At 39.6% G+C, this 19,768-nt stretch overlaps 1 protein-coding gene across 2 annotated transcripts in view; it reads right to left on the bottom strand.

Moving 5' to 3' along the window:
* PLPPR1 (phospholipid phosphatase related 1) overlaps window positions 1–19,768 on the bottom strand; it is a 241,855-nt gene that overhangs the window by 44,323 nt on the left and 177,764 nt on the right. For both annotated transcript variants that reach the window (XM_089674666.1, XM_089674675.1), the window contains exon 3: window positions 7,417–7,605. In XM_089674666.1, the coding sequence (XP_089530792.1) occupies window positions 7,417–7,605 (189 nt within the window). The remainder of the gene's footprint in view (window positions 1–7,416; window positions 7,606–19,768) is intronic.

Here is a 19,768-nt window from a genome sequence, read left to right as displayed (position 1 = left end):
GAGCAATGGATCAGTGCTTCAAATTCTACATAATAAGAAATTTAACGTTTTACAAAAACAGCTAAACTTTTTATAGATTTGATTTATTCCCTACAATGGGGGAGTCAAAAATGAACCCAAATGGATGCAAAAAATTACTATTTTGACCACTTCAATATGGACATTTTCACCCCTTCCTGTCCAGACCAATTTTCAGCTTTCAGCGCTGCTGCACTTTGAATGACAATTGCCCAGTCATGAAACAATGGACCCAAACAAAAGTTTTATCATTTTTTTTAAACAGATTTCTTTTGTTGGTATTTAATCACCACTTGTTTTTTTTTAATAATTTTATTTTGCTTAACAAATGAAAAAAGACCAAACATTTTGAAAAAAAAAAATTTTCTTAGTTTCTGTTATACAATTTAGCAAATAAATATTTTTTCTCCTTCACTGATGGGTGCTGATCCGGCTGCACTGATGGGCACTGATGAGGAGGCACTGATGAGGCACCACTGATGAGGTGGCACTGATATGTGGCACTAAAGGACACTAATAGAGAGCACTGATGGGCACTGATAGGTGGCACTAATGGGCACTGATGAGGAGGCACTGATAGGCAGCACTGATGAGGAGGCACTGATGGGCACTGATAGGCACTGCTGGAGCTGCACTGATAATCAGAGTACTAATGATCAGTGCTCTAATTATCAGTGTAAATGTCCCCTGTGTGAATTGCCAGTTACCAGCTCTCCTCTCCTCATGCTGTGACAGCGCGTGAGGAAAGGACTGCAGATAACTGGCAAGTCTGTTTGCAATGTGAACAACTGTGATTGGACACAGCTGATCACATGTTAAAGGGCCACAGTGATTGGCCCCTTACCATGATTTGTGATCAGCTGTGTCTGCAGGACACAGCAATTACAGAGCACTCCGAGTGCACATCCCAGGGGCCGTTCAGGGAACGTGGATCTGGGAGGACATGTATAGACGCCCTCCCAGAACTGGACTACCATGCTGTAGCACGGTTGGGAAGAGGTTAAAGGAGGTTATATCAAAATGCAATTATAGTTTGTTAATGCAAACAGCTATGAATGATCTATATTTTCCAAGAAATATTGATATTTACTTAAAACTCATTAATAACATATTGACTAGGTACTGACACTCTACCTGAGTTCCTTTTGGCATTTATTTTATTGATCGTACTGCTAATAAATTCCGAGGGTAAACACTGAAAACACAAACATTTCAAATGTATGTCTAATATCATGAGGATGATATTACTATTATTTTTCAATACTTTCTAACCCCTTCATAACCAAAGTCAAAACAAATCTTAGCACCCAAACTTATTTTTGCAGCTTTAGAATGTTTCAGTGAAACTGTACATATCATTGAAACTTATTAATGTACTGTATGCAGGTAATATATACTTTGTTTTTTCAGAATTGGGATTTCATTTGGTAGTAAATGTTAATAGATATCTCCTGATTTTGTTTTACCAAAGGAAACCTGCCTCAAACTAGTTTAACTGTACTGTATATTTTTATGCCATTACCATGATCCGCCACCCAAAAAAACCCCCAAAAACAAATAAATTCTCCTACTCTTGACAATCGTAGGGAAGGGATACCACCTATGTATGCATTATTAGTTCTTTTTCCTACTCATAGTAGGGCCCAAAAAAACAGTAGTATGCATTTGGTCTTATTTGTGCCACATTAACACACTTGTACTTACACTAATTATAAAATCTTTTTATCCTAACTAAAGCACACTGACCCTAATACTGACCTGAACACTGACACTCTGACGCCAGCTAAACTAGATCAAGTCCTGATCTATTAAACATTTTTTTATTTATTTATTTCTTTTCAACAGACTTTTTTTATTTACACAGACTAGCAAGGAGAAAAAGATACCATGTATTATTTACTCTAGATGGAAAGACTAGGGCGGGTCTTCACTAAAGTGATCACTGTGACTAATTTGTCACAGTGATCACATGATCGGTAGCCAGTTCTCCCAAATCCAGATCATTAGTATGAAATCAGGAGATGTCAGTTGCACATGTATGCAATGCCCAGGAAGAAAACTCACTTTCTTTATGCTGCATAAATGTGTAATGCAATCATAAAGGTGTTACGTACAACTTCAAGAATACATTTCTGAAATAAATATACTTTCTTCACATAAGATACCCTATCATCAAAAGTGAACCATTATAGGCCTGTGTAGATGGTGCATTCAGCTTGTGTTTAATGTCAGTTTGAGATACTTCTGAAATTCTTTTTGGTTTCTTCACACTCCTTCTAAGTAGTTGTATCTTGTGGTTTTTGCATCTATGTTAACTTGCATGTGAAAAAAGTAGTTTAACACAAACAAAAACCATTGTACACAAGCCCTAAAACTTCCATGATACATAAATCCTGCAGTTATTTCCAGCCACCAAATATTTTCAATAAATATAACTGGGGAGTTATTACCTTTATATTACAGTTATTATTTTCTATTCTACTATTAACTTCATACATCTTTTACATTTTAAATACTAGCTATATCTTATTTTGTACTTTAATGCAGATTGACAGATTCTTGGTCCACAGGCTATTTGTGTATCAGCCAATGTATACATAAACTTTACATAACTACTGCTGACATGAATAGTACACAAATGTACTGTTCTAATCTTCTGGCTTAGTATGTGCGTGATTTACTAATCTATGAAGTAAACCCAGTTTTACTTCAAACATTCACTCATGCAGAAGAAGCTGTATTTTATGTAACCCATTGATGCCGCTGTCACACAAATATATGGCATCACAGAACTGGGCTTTTCTCCGTGGGGCCCCCCTATTTGCATACCTGTCTTTGTGCTGGGAGCGCATCACATGGAGTGCTCCCAGCACAAAGACCGGGGTGTCATTGAGAGCCCCTGTTCTAATGATTGGGACCTGGAACTCCCAATTCCGGGTCACATGATCGCTGTGATAGCCTCTGATTGTCTATCATTGTGATCACACACTGTGAAGCCCACCCTTGTGTTTTCTATCTCTTTGAATGGAGGAGAGTAATGTCTCAGACATTGTCTCACTCTCTCTCTCTCTCTCTCCTTGCAGAGAGAAAAAAAACAGTGTTTAAAAAAATAAAGAAAGAAATAAAAACAAAGAAATATTAAAAATAAAATAAAAAATAAAGAAAACATATCTAGATCAAGGGTTGATCCATGTTAGTGCCATGATTAGTGTTCGGGTCAAAGGTCAGGATTTTTTTTTCAATTAGTATCAGTGTCAGTGTAAGTGTTTTAGGTAGGACAAAAAAAAAGCAAAATGCGCACTATAGCTTCTGGGCTGTACTACGGGTACAAACAACAAATAACATACACATATGTGGTATCACTGCGATTGTTAGGAGCTGCATAATTTATTTTGCATTGTTCTTTGGTGATAGGTTATGGTAGTAACACGAAACACAGCTAAATGAAAAATAAATATTTTTACAATTTTGGGTCAGTTTTCATTTGATAATTAAAAAAACAAAAATCAGGAGACATCCATTACCATTTACCACCAAATCAAAACCCACTTTGTCCTGAAAAAAACAAGGTATGATTCACCTGGATACACAAAGTAGTTGTGATGAGTTCTACGGTTTTACTAGCATGTCAAAGTTGCCAAATTGTACTTGTGCATTATTTGTTTTATCCTTAGGCGTGAAGGGGTTTAATGATCCATGTTCATGTCTGGACCAATGAAAAAAATGTGTATTTTTACTGATAACTTGGAATCGGTGATTCAAGCAAGGTTTGGTTTGCTGGGCATTCGCTGAACCCAGCAGGAAAAACTCTTGAAGTCCATGGGAGCCAAATCTTGTATTTTTTTCTAGTATTTTTCAAGGCCAGTTTGGAAGCTTCGGTTTAAAAAGGTCATGGGCAGCTGGCCACTGGAATAGGGGACGTGTATAAATGCAAAAAAACCAAACAAACAGGAAGCAGGTCTTTTATTGAGGCTTACAGGGCAACATTAAATGTACACAATTCCTTTAACTAACATACTTGAAACAGATGCCTAACCTGCAAGTGAAGTTGTGCACCTGTAGGATGTTCAGTACTCCCACAAAAGTGACATTTAGAAAAAAAAACAATTTCCTCTAAATGATATTTCATGGATGGCTTTGTCTGGTTTGTTAAAAAAAAATCATGAGGTTGTCATGATATTCTATTCCATATGCAGTCGCTCTAAATAAATAAATAAAAAAAATATTGATTTTAAGCTAAATGTGCCAAAATTTACAGAAACTGTGTAACAATATAGGAAGTGTAAAACGCATTGTAGCCCTTATGTAAATAAAAAATGTATGTATATATAAAAGCAAATAAACCCAGTCAACATTCACCTCAAAGGGCTCATTCAGTTGGGTGATTAGTCCAATCATCAGTGCAGAGCCAATGGCAAATGCATGTGCATCCTCCTTGCAGCTGCATGCAGGCAGCCTATAGAAGTGGAGGCACACAATGGCTGAATGGACACAATTTCATGTCAAACTTTGACATATGGGCAGCAGCTGGTGCACGGATCCAAATTCAGACAGTGTGCGCCCATCTGAATAAGCTCTGATCCATATAAGCAATTAAGTGTAAAAGCAATTTTGTGTCTCAAATTGTCTTTGTAAATCGAAATAGAATCTTATTAAACAAACATCCAAATTCCTGTGTCCTCTTGATACTCTGTATCTCCACACCACCATGTCAGTATTGCAAACAAAAAGGTACTCAACATTTGTGTTCAATTCAGTCTCACCAGAACATAAGCAACCTTACTGTAGCTTCAGGTCAATAAGTGCTCTATTGTTAAATATTCTTTTTCCTCCTACTCCAAATTCTTTCTCCAACCAAAACCACAGTCTCAAATCATCTCCATATGATATTACAATGTAAATGTATGTTTATTTAAAGGTTATAACATACTAACCCCTATACACTCACATCTTATGGGGCACAAATCTGCACCATTGAAGCATATATACTGTACGTCAGATCAAATTGGCTGCTGCGCTTACAGCGGTGAGCTGCGTCTCTCACCTCCCAGCTCCGACCTGGATGACCCTTTTGCTGGCTCTCTACACCAGCCTTCAATGGATAACGTCCTGATGGCTTACACTCGCAAATCCTCAGGGAAGTGCTTTTGGATTTTGAGGAAAACCTTATATTTTTTTCTTAAAGGCACAATACACTTAGTTTAAAAAAAATAGTTTATGAAATGTAAACGGCATTAGGTTCCCCTCCAAATCTATACCAGACCCTTATCTATTGAAACACACAGAAAAACAAAAATATCCCACATTGTAAATCCATGTTGCCTAACAACATTGATAATCACAATGAGCAATGCCTCAATGAGCTGCTGATCTACTTCTGTCACTACTTCTGTTGCAAATTATGGTTTTCTGACACAGCTGGAATATATACATAGCACCTGGGAACCTGGGTGATGTCATTGAGTGAATAATGCCATAACCACATTTGGTCGGTGACATCACCTAGGATCCCTGCTGGCTTGTCTACAATGTGAAACATGTCTGTGGGTAGCAAGCTGCAGCACCCAAAGGTTCAGACAATCAAACTGGCCAGATCTGATCATTTAGTTTTCATGTTCACTAAATTGCAAACAAGATGGGTTCAGGTCAAACTCATGGTCTACCCGAAGCTCATCCCTACTCCCTTTCAACTCCTTATCTAGCCACGGGCTCTAAACTTCTAAAAACTCTGTAACCCATATCTCTTAAGATGGGGAGCCACAAACTAACCCCCCATAAAATGTTAGCACTTCCATCATATAGCCTGTACTCTGTATAGTCCACAACACAGTTTGAACTCTTCTTTTTTTTTCCCAATAAAGATTTATTGAGCATCAAAAAACATAAACATAGACAAAAGCATAAGGTTGTATCGATACAACAGTTTGCAAGAAGCATCTAGCCTTATAACGAGAGTAAGTCAAACAAAAAGAAAGAAAAAAAAAAGAAAGAAAGAAAAAAAAAACTTGGCATGGAAGTTGAACACAGAAGAATGAGGGGGCAGACCCCAAACAACAATTTAGAGAACTAAGAGGAGGATGTGAATCTAGAAGGACAAAAAATAAACAGGTTTTGAGTAACTATGCTCATAAGAACCTATTGTCAATATCGTCCGTGGATTCATGATAGACCAGAACATGGAATCATTGATATCAGAGAACATTTTTGAGAACGGTGGATGTGGAGAAATTACACCAAGGTATGTTGATTGATAATGTAATTCTAGGTCAGGTATGAAAAGGTTCAGTTTAGCATGCTGGAAGCACCATCCCAGCAAAAGAAAGGGAAAAGAGAGAGAAAGAGGAAGAAAAAAAATGGGGGGGGGGAGAGAGAGAGGAGGGAGGGGTAGGGAAGGAGGGAAGAGTAGGGAAGGTGGGGGGGGAAGATGAGTGTTATGAAACGTAACTTAAGTTATCGAGGAAGGATGACAGAGGGGGGTAGCATGTGTCTCTTCCCCTCTCCACCGGACGCCAAAGCATCACATCCCCCTCTCCCCCACACCATAGATGGCCGTGAGGTGAAGGGAAAGGAGCGCAACCAGATAGGATTCCAACTGAACTCTTCTAACTACCACTAGAACTTTTTCGCCTGCATCACTGCAAGAAAAAAAAATTTCATCTCCACACTGATACATTTACACCACTATACTTCCAAAGAGATAATAACTACTTCACTGCTTCTCCATCCAAAATGAATGCATGTTCCCACCCAACCTTTGAGGTTCTAAAACCACAGTATTAATCTAATCAAAGCCCGTAGTCCTGGAACAAAGCTGCCCCTCCAAACCAATGCACCAATTTTCAAAGCTCTTCATCCGCATCCAATCTTGGGGACTGATAAACTCAAGCCAACCCTAGACTTAGGACTTTTTTTTTGTAAATTTACATTGCACATAAAACCATATAATAAATCCTCAAAATACCCTGGATTACCATTTTAATGTCACACTTTAGCTTTTTGGTAAATTGTAATTAAAAATGAATATACAAACATATGCAATGAACACTTACAAAGCAGTGTATGCTAAATACTGTGCATAGAGTTTTCAACAGAGAAAATTGCATAACACGTAAAGCATAAAAAACAAACAGAATTAAAGTGGGAACAGTTTGACAAGCAAATGTGTTGACATAAGCTTATTAGAGAAAATCAAAATCAAAGCACAATAACCCATTACAACAATCACCAGTAACATTTTACTGTACTGTTTGCTTCAAAATAATTCTTATTCAACATACAGTGACTGTGTGTTTTCTGTTACTTTCCATAATTATATATATTTATATAAAAAAAAACACATTGTCAGAGTGCAATGGTTTACATAAATAATTAAAAAAGCTTTGTAGATAAACTACTTACAATAGCTGTTGGTGTTGCAGCCAGCACACAGTACAGCACCAGAGGGGAAATGAAACTTTCATCTTCAGTCCCTGGGTATGGTTTCATTAGATTTCCATCTTGGCAGAAGAAGCCTTGAACGTGCACTTGAAAGGTATCCGTACACTCAAAGTAGTATGCAAGCAGAACAGTGCCAGCCATAATGACAAGCTGAAAATAAAGCATGGCAAATTAATACGGACATAAACCAAAGGATTTTCTCATGACAGCAATTTCCATTGAGCAATCGTGTCACCATCACCCAAGCAATCTTACAATAACTGCGGCTGGATTGTTTGCAGATGTACAATATCCAATACATAAGCCTTTTGGCAAACTGACTTAATGAATGTGCCTGATCGAACTTGCTTCTGTGTCTGGTTCACAGAGGGATACCGAATTACGTGCCTTCATAAAATAAAAAGGGCATAGGAGCATCGCTAATGATATCCTAATCTCAGCAAAAGAAAACACTTTACTTATCCACTGAATCACAGAGTGCCCACCAAAGAGACTCAATAAAGTGCCTTGTGCTGTAGTCACCAACCCACCGGCACCCACAGGGTGCCCACCAAAGAGACTCAATAAAGTGCCTTGTGCTGTACTCACCAACCCACCGGCACCCACAGGGTGCCCACCAAAGAGACTCAATAAAGTGCCTTGTGCTGTACTCACCAACCCACCGGCACCCACAGGGTTACCTGAACATACTGCAACAAAAGGCATCTGGCACCAAGGACTTCAGAAAGTACTTTGTGTAAAAATAGATCTTTTACTTTTCTAAGTACTTGCTTGGCTTAAAAAAGAGCTAATGTGGGTTCTAAACATTTTTTTTCTTTTTTCAGATGTACTGCTGCTTTTTGTGATGAGAAAATACTGTAAAAACTGTTAAAGGGCTTTTTTGACACAAAGACACAAAGCATTTGGTATAGGGAAACTTTTGCTGCAAAACATTTTACTTAGGCACTAGAGAAAAAAAATGTTACATACTGTATATGGTACATACAGCAACTTACCAGTACTTGGGGTGACCGCATTTGTTTTGTTTCTGGGCTATTCCCTTTTATTTTCACTAGGTAATCTTGCAAATACCATACTTTCTGTCCCTATTAGAGTTGGGTTTTATGTTCGAGTTCAACATAAGTTCAACTCGAACATCGGCCGTTCGTGTATTCGGTGAACACACAAACAGTAAGTGTGTTCTGGGGCCCACCGTGCCCCACAATGCACTGCGCCCTGACAGTGCATTGTGATGGGCCAAAGCAATGCACCTAACCACAGGTCAGGTGATATGCTTTGGCCAATCACAGCACATGATGATGTCAACAGGGGGCGGAGCCACTCTGTGGCATCAATCGGGTGACCCCGCCCTCTTGTGATGTTCTCGGGTCGGCAGTGGTAGTGGGCTTTGTGGTTTATGTTGGATCTACTTTGGGGGACTTTTTTTGGGGTGTTTGGCCCATCACTAATATGAAGCTCAATTCGTGCACTAACCTGTAATAACCATCCAGAACCCCATGTTTGTTATGTATTACTGCATTTAAAATTGTACATTCAGTTCTAAAATTTACACTCTTCTCCTATCTGCATGCTCCTTGTACTGTAGCACAACTGAATATTTCATTGTGCTGGATCTCCTCATCTAGTTTGAGCTTTGCTGCACAGGACCTGTAAAAGGCTGATAGCAATAACAAATACAAGTTCATACACTGGTTACATTAAAAATAAATGTAAAGAATATGTAAAACCCAACATTTCAGATTTCTGATAAGTGCCTGCTGTACCATGTACTGGTATGAAAAAGTATCCTGTTCTCTTTATATTGGTTACTTTGTGTAAAATCCCAGGTGTTCCTGTCAGTCCCTCTGCTTTCCTATTAAAAAGTGACCAAACTAGAGAACACCAAGCATGGTCAGTTCTCTAGCTGTGCTGGAACTCAACCTGCTCTCCTCCAATGATCAGACTTGTGCTGACACCCCCCCCCCCCTTCCCTGCACAGCCATTCACTGGGAAGATTAGTGAACTGCTGTTTCCCCTCCTCTAGTACTCTGAGCTTCTTATGCAATTGAGAACAGAGTCTTAAAAAAAAGGTTTCAAAAAAAGGTATTTATAATGTTATATATCTATGCAAAAATGTTTTGCCTTTCATTTCTATTTTACACTGAAAGGGTTGTTTTACAAATTGAGGGCTCACATATACTTTAAATATGTATTAATGAATACAAAGCTGCAATATCTTGTGGGGTTTATACGCATCTGTCTTGAATTTAGCATATGGAATATGAACACTGTGTTTAAAAAGGATGGTTGCTGATATGTAGCATTATTCAGTAAAGCGTTCTTATTCCAAATCGCAATGAAGATATTATAGCTATCAAACAGAATTCAGTGAGATGAAGTCAAGAAAGTAAAAGATGCAATCTGGTTGACTGCTATAGGTTACTGTTCTTAAAGGTTCAGTCCACCCAAACGTGATATTTAGTTATATAAATAAACAGGGGTGGACTGACAACTCATGGGGCCCCAGGGCAATAGGGGATCATGGGGCCCCTGTGTCCTTGCCCAAACTCAAATAAGCCTATGAAAAAGGTACCAGGGGCATCTCATGGGGCCCCCTACTGACCCTGGGCCCACGAGCAGTGCCCGAGTTTCCAAATGGTCAGTCCACCCCTGTAAACGAATGTTCTTTGGCACACAAATTAGCCAAAGTTTGACCATTTAAGTGAAGATATTTTCTGAGTAATTGCAAGACTCCTCCAAAAATCCTTTTTGAAAATTACATAAAATGTATCCTTTAACACTTACCCTCAATCATGAATATGATGACATTTAGTTATAGCTATATCCTAGCTGGCTGAATAAGATGCTGGTTTATTATGACCTAAGTGCTCTGACAGTGAAAACCAATTACCATAGTAGATGTACAGACCTGGCAACTCAAGTGCTGAGTTCTCACCAGTTGAGGCCTCTCAAAGTTCTTAATAGAGAATATAACTCTCCTGCATCTGCTGAAAACCTGAAGATCAGTTTTGGGTGGATTGATTGTTTAGGAATTGGCAAATTAACATTTTATTGAATAAAGCTGAACAAAACTAAAGAGACGGCAAGAAATGACTATGTACTTTTCATCGTAGCCCTGAAAGGAAACAGACTCCTCTGGCAGAGACAACTCAGCTTCAACTGCACATGAAAGCTCTCTGCAGTTGTGTGCATAAATATTTGATTATCAGACTCCGTATTGTATCACTCCTAACAAAGAAACCTAGGGCATTTGGAAAGCTTCCATTTTCAATCTTTTAGAAAGCTATAAACTGTATCAAACATTTTCCTCTCATTGGTAGATAACAGTAGAAACTCAACAGCTGGAATATGATGTGATATATACAAAGTTGATGTCTTCTGTTTCCCTGGCATGCAAATTGTTAAAGTAGACTAGATTGTCTATTTGAAAGCAAATCTGCAAAAATAAAAATATAGCAGTTGCCCCTGGACTTGTTTTTTTAAGTGCAAAATGGGAGCCCTCCCGACTGCCCTCTTAAACTAACATGGTGGCCGGAAAGGGAGATATTTATGCTGTGGCCATGATGTTTTGCATTGTGGAAAAAATTTACCACATTTCACTTTCAGCATGCAGTACCATCAACAAACGCAACCCATTCAAGTCAATAGGGCTGCACCACAATCTTTCATGCAGTTGTGGCGTGGTGCTGCAGGCTTTCAATGATTAAAATAGACATCCTGGATTTATATTGCCTCCAAGTTGTTTGTCAAAAGTGTCAATGGCAAGTGTAAATGAGCCAAAAAAGTCAATTTCCTTTATAATGGGTGTGAGTTTGCAGGGTGGGGGAGAGGTAGACACAAGCTAAGTACTAAGGCTTCATTTATAATGTTGCACAATACATTTTTCAAGATTTCTATATAGCTCTTAATTAAAGGAGTACAACCAAAGCTTTTTTGGCTGCACTTATCCTGTGGATCACAGGAGTGCAGTTTGTTTTCAACCAACAGCAGGCTGAAGCCCACTGTTGGCTGATGTCACAGAGCTTGTCCAGCTTGGAGAAAGATCCTGACCATATGGTCCACCAGGAGCCTGGACTGGCACCTGGCTCAGCCTCTCAGCCATCTGCTGAGAGCCTGAGCCAGTCGCTCCCGCCCCCTCCAAAGCCCAGTGCTCCAGTAAGTGCTGGGGGTGGGAACAGAGCAGACAGGGGCGACTCTCCGCTCCTGGAGAACTGAGAACTGAGAGATCAGCAGTCTTTGATCTCTCATTTCTCATTCTTAGATCTGGCAGGGGTCAGATGCAGTATGTGACCGAAGCTGCATCCACCTAGGTAAGCATGATTTCTAAAAAAAACTTCTCTTTAAAGTCATGAATTTTTGTTCCTCAAATACTGCCATCTTCTGACTGGTGTTTACAGTAGGTTTCTTTGTGGTATTTCTTGAAAATAAAATACCAACTCATTGAAAGTGGGGGCTTCCTATTGAACCTTTTCATTATCAATATGGTTACACTTTAAGTGGTATGTCAATTCATGACACATCTTAAATAATAAATAATTTAGAATAACTAAAAATGTGAAGATTTGTATAGCAGCAAATTTAAATAAATGTAATGGTGTATATATATATATATATATATATATATATATAGTATATTGCTATCTATATTCTCTCTCTCCCCTCATACATATACAGTTGTGTATATATATATATATATACATATATACACACACATACAGGTGTGTGTATATATATATATATGTATGTATATATACTGTATATATATATATATATATAATCTTGTTTATATTTGCATTGTTTTACTGCAGTTAAGTATTTTTCCAGCAGATGTCAGTATAGGCTCATGTAGTCAGAACTAAATCTAAGGGGGCTGTTTATGTAAATGTCTGAATGCTTTTATGCTTTTTATTTATATTATTTGGCCTATTGTTCACCTCATATTTGCAATTTATGAAGGGTATTTGTTTTATCTGTTCAGTCTGCAAATGCTCCTTTTATCTGCTATTATTATCGACTATTCAGCTGAAACCATTTTGAATGTGAAAGAATTGTATTTATAAGTAGTGGAATTGTAATTTAAATGCATATCTACAGCCGGGTATTTTTCTTTTGGATGGAGTAGGGGAAGGTTAAACCGCTGTCAGTTTTTTTTGTTGGGGGGGAGGGGGGTTGCCTCTGGGAAGTGTTCCCTTCACTTCCTGTCCTGTAGACCCTTTCCCAATGTGAGAGCTATACCTTCTTAGAGAGTTGTCAATGGACAAAGTGTCTACAATAGGCGCTTCTGTATATGCAGTAAATCATGCTTGTTATATTCACTTTGGAACCTAAGGGGTTAATCCTCTGTATTGTGTAAAAAGGATGGTTTATCCTGTCTTCTCTGATCTCCCCTTCTTCCAGTGTCCCCCTCTTATCTCCTGATAAGACATATCGTGTGGAGACACTGCACATGCTCAGTTTGGTGAGGTTTTTTTTTTGAGAGAGTGCATGTGATCAGCACAGGGCCAATCAGCACTGTCCAGACAGAGGGTCAAGGGTTTTACATCCTCCTAGAGAAAACTCCTCCTACAAGCTTTAATCAGTACTCTGCTGGACACTGATAGAAGTCACAAGACTGCTCTAACTGCTGATGAGAAAAGGTATTTAGCAGTTTATATTTACTAAAAAAATTACATTTCCATGTTCTGTGTACTGTGGGAGACCAGATATAGTGAATGCAGGGTCCTGGGTTTAGTAACACTTTAAATTTAACTTTAAATGATTGATGTTGGTGATCAGGACGAGAGAGTGAATCTCCCTTACAGGGATATAGAAAGCAGTAAAACCTTGACAGTGGTTCTAACCCCAATCTGCTCTATCCAAATCTAATAAAGAAAACGTTTTGCCATCAGTTATACTTTAGCTTTCATTAGAATTTGAATTTGAAATTTGAATTTTCCCTTTTATATAAAGAAAAAGTATAAACAAAGGTTGTATTAAACATATATTACATGAGAAACTAACTCCACAATTATTTGTAGTTATAAAAATTATTTGATACGGTTTATCCAGGTATAACCATGCATACACTTTTAGGTATTGAGAAGAGGCATTAGTCTTCTATTTAATGCCTTTTCAATATTTTCACTGCCTATTTGCCATTTTTTTTCCAAATGTTCTAATCACTTTCACCTAATGAACCAGGTTTAGCTGCTTTCATCGCTTTATAAATAGCTGTATAAATAGTTAATATATCTAAGACCTGGCAGAGAGACCTTGATTGCACAATAGATTATTATGGTAACTTGTACACCTTACAATGTACCAATATAAATAATAAAGAGGTGTCTATATTCTAATAGGCTTTTGCATTGCCCAAAGTATTTACAGTAGACAATCATCTAGTAATGGGAATGAGCATATTCAAACAGAAATTGTTTTGAAGTATAATTCTAATGTATAAAACACGGTGTATAAAAGTAGTGTTAAAAAAATTAGTACAGAAATACAGCCTTATGCAAGACCCATTGCACATCTGGAACAAAGGTATTAAATCATGCATAAGGTACTGTGCTTATAGGCTGACAATGTGGACAGAGGGCCTCTGCCTCCCTATATACGGGACATAGGGCCCCTGCTTCCCTATACATGTGACATAGGGCCACTGCTTCCCTATACATAGGACATAGGGCCTCTGGCCCCCTACTGTATATATGGGGCATAGGGCCTCTACCTCCCTATGGGACATAGGGCCTCTGCCTCCCTATATATGGAACATAGGGTCTGTGCTTCGCTATATATGGGACAGAGGGCCTCTGCCTCCCTATAGAACATAGGGCCTCTGCCTCCCTATAGGACATAGGGCATCTGCCTCTCTATATATGGGACATAGGGCCCCTGCTTCCCTATACATTGGACATAGGGCCTCTGCCCCCCTATATATGGGACATAGGGCCTCTGCCTCCCTATATATGGGACATAAAGCTCCTGCCTCGCTATATGGGACATAGGGCCTCTGCCTCACTATATATGGGACATAGGGCCTCTGCCTCCCTAAATATGGAACTTAGGGCCTCTGCCTCCCTATGTATGGGACATAGGGCCTCTGACTTCCTATATATGGGGCATAGGGCCTCTGCTTCCCTATATATTAAAACATAGGGCCTCTGCCTCCCTATATATGGAACTTAGGGCCTCTACCTCCTTATATATGGGACATAGGGTCTCGGACTTCCTATATATATGGGACATAGGGCCTCTGCCTCCCTATATATGGGACATAGGGCCTCTGACTTCCTATATATGGGACATAGGGACTCTGCCTCCCTATATATGGGACATAGGGCCTCTGCCTCCCTATATATGGGACATAGGGCCTCTGCCTCCCTATATATGGGACATAGGGCCCCTGCTTCCCTATACATTGGACATAGGGCCTCTGCCCCCCTATATATGGGACATAGGGCCTCTGCCTCCCTATATATGGGACATAAAGCTCCTGCCTCGCTATATGGGACATAGGGCCTCTGCCTCACTATATATGGGACATAGGGCCTCTGCCTCCCTAAATATGGAACTTAGGGCCTCTGCCTCCCTATGTATGGGACATAGGGCCTCTTACTTCCTATATATGGGGCATAGGGCCTCTGCTTCCCTATATATTAAAACATAGGGCCTCTGCCTCCCTATATATGGAACTTAGGGCCTCTACCTCCTTATATATGGGACATAGGGTCTCGGACTTCCTATATATATGGGACATAGGGCCTCTGCCTCCCTATGTATGGGACATAGGGCCTCTTACTTCCTATATATGGGGCATAGGGCCTCTGCTTCCCTATATATTAAAACATAGGGCCTCTGCCTCCCTATATATGGAACTTAGGGCCTCTACCTCCTTATATATGGGACATAGGGTCTCGGACTTCCTATATATATGGGACATAGGGCCTCTGCCTCCCTATATATGGGACATAGGGCCTCTGACTTCCTATATATGGGACATAGGGACTCTGCCTCCCTATATATGGGACATAGGGCCTCTGCCTCCCTATATATGGGACATAGGGACTCTGCCTCCCTATATATGGGACATAGGGCCTCTGCCTCCCTATATATGGGACATAGGGTCTCTGCCTCTCTTGGTCTGGTTTGTCTTTGTAAGCATATATGTGTTGTGTAATACCTTTGTTCCACATGGGCAGTGAATCTTGCATGATTATGCTTTCCAGATAGCATAACCTGTTTGTTTTTACTGTACTTGTGGACATCTGAGAGTCATGCTGTATATGTATTCCTTTACTCCAAGGTAAAGACTTTTTAGAATAGTACTTTTGTACATTGGGGTGCATGTACTAAAACTGGAGAGTAGTGAATCTGGTGTAACTGCATGGCAGCCAATCAGCTTTTAACTTCAGCTTGTTCAGGTAAGCTTTGACAAAAACTGGAAACTGATTGGTTTCTATGCAGAGCTGTACCAGATTTTACATGCTCCAGTTTTAGTAAATCAACTCCATTGCGCTTGATACAATATGATGTTCTGTGTAAATATGCTTTTTAACATTGCTAGAAGACTGACCTTGATTAATTTTTGTAATGGCTACCTTATAGTATAGTCATTGTCCTCAGCAAAGTTACAAGCCAAAAAAACAAAAACAAAAAAAAAATCAATGTTGACTTAAAGTTAAAGTGGTTGCAAAGACTGAAGGTTTTTTACCTTCATGCATTCTATGCATGAAGGTAAAAAACCTTCTGTGTGCAGCAGTGCCCCCAGCCCCCTTAATACTTACCTGAGCCTCATCGTGATCCAGCGATGTGAATAACAGCCTTGGCTGTCTCTGGTCCCTGCCTCCTCATTGGCTGAGACAGCAAGCAGGAGCTATTGGCTCACCTGGCTGTCAATCAAGCCAGTCAGCCAATGAGGAGACAGAGGGGGCAGAATGTGAATGGACGCAAGGATCAGTGGGTGCTCCCATAGCAAGCACCCAACAGACAGGAGGAGCCAGGAGAGCCTGCGGGGGAACCAAGAAGAGAAAGATCTAGGCTGCTTTGTGCAAAACCGCTGCACACAGCAAGCAAGTATAGACATGTTTGTTAATTTAAAAAAAAAAAATGAACCTTTAGAATCACTGTAATCTAAACCACCAAAATGTAATTGCAAATTATAAGTCTTTAGATGTGATGGCTGCATTGGTTGACTTTTTTCAGGCTAAGAACATTTTCCACAAGTGCAATGCTATGTTGTCATAAATTCATGTGCAGTGAACTGTCTAATTTGTTTTCATTTCTTTCTTCTGTTGACTACAGAATACTTCCCTTCTATGAACTGGAGTTGAGTAGAGAGGGACAGGTCCCTAGTCCAAATCATGAAAGCAGTGTGGGCTAACAACACCACTTCTCCATAGATACAGTAGAGTGCCTCAATATTGTCACCCTTGGTTGGGAAGTGTGGTACTAATATAATCACTAGGGGAAAATAGATGAAAAAAAGCTTTAAAAAGGAAACTAATGAAGCTGTTCATCTAAGGATTAGTAAACTGATATTAATTAAATTGTTGTTTTTGGGGTTTAGATACACTTTATTGCCTTCACAGGTGCATAGGTACCAAGCAAAGTCTCAAGATGCAGTTTAATATATGTTATTAATAGAAACTGCTCAATCTTGTTAAGGATTTGTAATCCCAGTCTGTAAGACTTGTGATCCAGGCACCTCTAACAGATAGCACAGTCAGATCCTTGACCCACAGTGCAGCAGCAACAACATAGCTTGGTCAAGAATATATTGTCAGCCTGCTGAAGGAAAAACAGAAAAGCATCAATATATCTGTTTCTATTGGCATGTTCTGTTAGCACATGTACAGCAGCTCCTGGTTCTCACCCTCATCCTCCCATCCAAGTGCTACTGATTCACAAAGGACTACAGGGAGCTGATGAGGTACTTACACTGACTGAAACTAAAAGTACATAAAAGCTGAATTCACACTTTTATGATCCCTTGCAGTACATTACTGCATGTGCATTACATCATGCCAGAGGTGTAACTAGTGCATTTAGGGCCCCGGCCAAGTCCCTTCCCTTTTAGCACAGTGGTGGAACACCAGGGCCTGGTTGCAACCTTTGTGACCCTGGTAGCTCCGCCACTGGTGTCAGTCGTTTTTTATTTTTGCTATTTTTGTATTATTTTTTACCATTTTATTTTATTTTTTTATTTTATTATTTTTTAGGAGCCCCGTTGGAGGGAGCTTTGGTGAGGTATCAGGGATCTAAACAGACCTCTGATGTTCCACCTTTGAGACAGAGACATCTCTGCAGCCTCAGCTGCACAGAATAAATGAACAGGAACAGATCTGTACAGAGCTTCCCATTCATTTACAAATGGAAGCATAGTAAACACAGATTACTATGCTATAGTTATGAATGAACAGAATCAGTGATTACTACTGATCACTGACTTTGTCCATTCAGACAGTGAAGGGACTGGTAATTGACATATTTACTGGCTTCTTCCCCGCTCTAAATCCTGACACATCCCCGCAACAGCCAGCAGCCAGCCGGGGGGGGGGGGGGACCCAGCAGCACTGCAGTGGAGGAGGGGACAAAGAGAGAGCACAGGGGGCAGGAGAGACCACAGGGGCCTGGGGACAGCAAAAATAAGCTGGATAGGAGGGGCATCTGGTACGGCTTATAGTGAAACCGATGCCCTCCATTTTCCTCCTGCAGATACAAGATGCCTGTAGGAGAGGGAGAGAAACAGGCATTCAGCAGCTGCTGGAGGAAAATAGAGGGCATCAGTTCCTCTATTTGCAGTCCCCATAACCCCTCCTATCCAGTTGTCCAGGGGAGCTGCACAGGCCCCCTGGAGCATGGGGCAATTGCAACCCCTGTAATTACCCCCCTGCATGGTGCACACTGCAACATTCTGCACATTGTTCAGGTGCATGGCCATGTGTTGCTGCAATGCACAAGTCTGAATGGGCCCTAATTACTTTTTTTTCATGAACACATTATTGCATTAATTTCTCATTTTTCATATCTGCTTGGATCTTGGCTTTAAAAGGTGTACGCCTCCTTCAAAACTTGTAATTATCAGTGTGTCTCTAATACTTTCTATTAACCGGCATTAGAAAAAGCTGCATGTAAGTTGTTTGACATTTTTCCAATTGTGTGTTCTGAATCAGTGAGCATTTTATTTTGCCAAGGTGTTATATTCAAGCAGTGAGTCATATATTGTTCAAATCTTATGATTATGCGAATAATGTCAGTCTTTGTTAAAGTTAACCTGAAGGAAAAAATGGTCACAGTAAATACAAATCATTCTGACATCTATTTTTCCCCATGGGATATTTAGCTCAAATGGTGGAAAAATGAAGAAGAGAAGCTTGCATTTGTGCCAGAATGGAAAAAGGCAGAAAGTACAAAACATAATAAAGAATATTTTTTATTTACTACCACTTAGAGTTCAAAAGCAACTGCACAGACATTTCTAAAAATGATAGATGAAGTTTAAAGAAAAAAAAACTAAATCTTTTTAAATTATTGGCAAAACAATAGGGAAGAGAGCACACTATTAATGTAGTAAAAAATGAATTCATAATTGTGGCACAAAATATCCTCTCAAGAATAGAATAACAGAACACTTATGTGTGGCACAGTGGTTTTCTAGTGCAGATGACTGCCATCCATGGCTAGCAGCAGAGGTTGAACATAAAAAGGATGCTGGGATCAGCTCAGTGGGATCAATTATGTTACAACATGCTATGTTATGACCAAGAACAATGGAGTTCCTCCCACTTCCAGGGTCAGTGTACCATAGGTTGCAAAGTCAAAGTATTTCCCTTCTTAAGCCTGGCTGTCAGAAAGTCCCTACAGCAAATTTAAAAAGTTTGATGGGGGGTGAACCTAATTCAGAATGAATGGGCACAATTTATAAGGGCACACAATCATAGGCCTGAGGATAAATAGCAAATAAAGAGTAAAAAACACAGTGAGCGCTCCTGATAAAGCGGCTATTGCACTAAGGTAACCAGAAAAAGCAAATGAAAGGCTAAATCAATAAAAGTACCATGAGTAATAAAATAGCAAATAAGAAAGTTCATAAAATGAGAAAGTTCATAAAATGATAATGGTGATACGGATCCCAACCGCAGCGATAATTAAGTGCTTGTGCTTTGAAGGTATAGTAAAAATGCACACTCACCAGATGCGCATTGAATATGCTCATATAAATATATCCACAACGGTCCTCTTTAGGGAACGGGATATGCCATGTGTATGGTTAACCTCCTTCAGGGTAATAAACAGCACAGCAGAAGCTCTTGGGTTGGATAGGTGGCCAGCT

The sequence above is a fragment of the Staurois parvus genome, unplaced genomic scaffold, assembly GCF_062004578.1.
Source record: "Staurois parvus isolate SC_StPar_1 unplaced genomic scaffold, SC_StPar_1.0 ptg000012l, whole genome shotgun sequence".
NCBI classification, from domain to species: Eukaryota; Metazoa; Chordata; class Amphibia; order Anura; family Ranidae; genus Staurois; species Staurois parvus.
The sequence above is the reverse complement of the archived record's forward strand: the minus strand, read 5'-3'. Positions and strand labels throughout refer to the sequence as shown.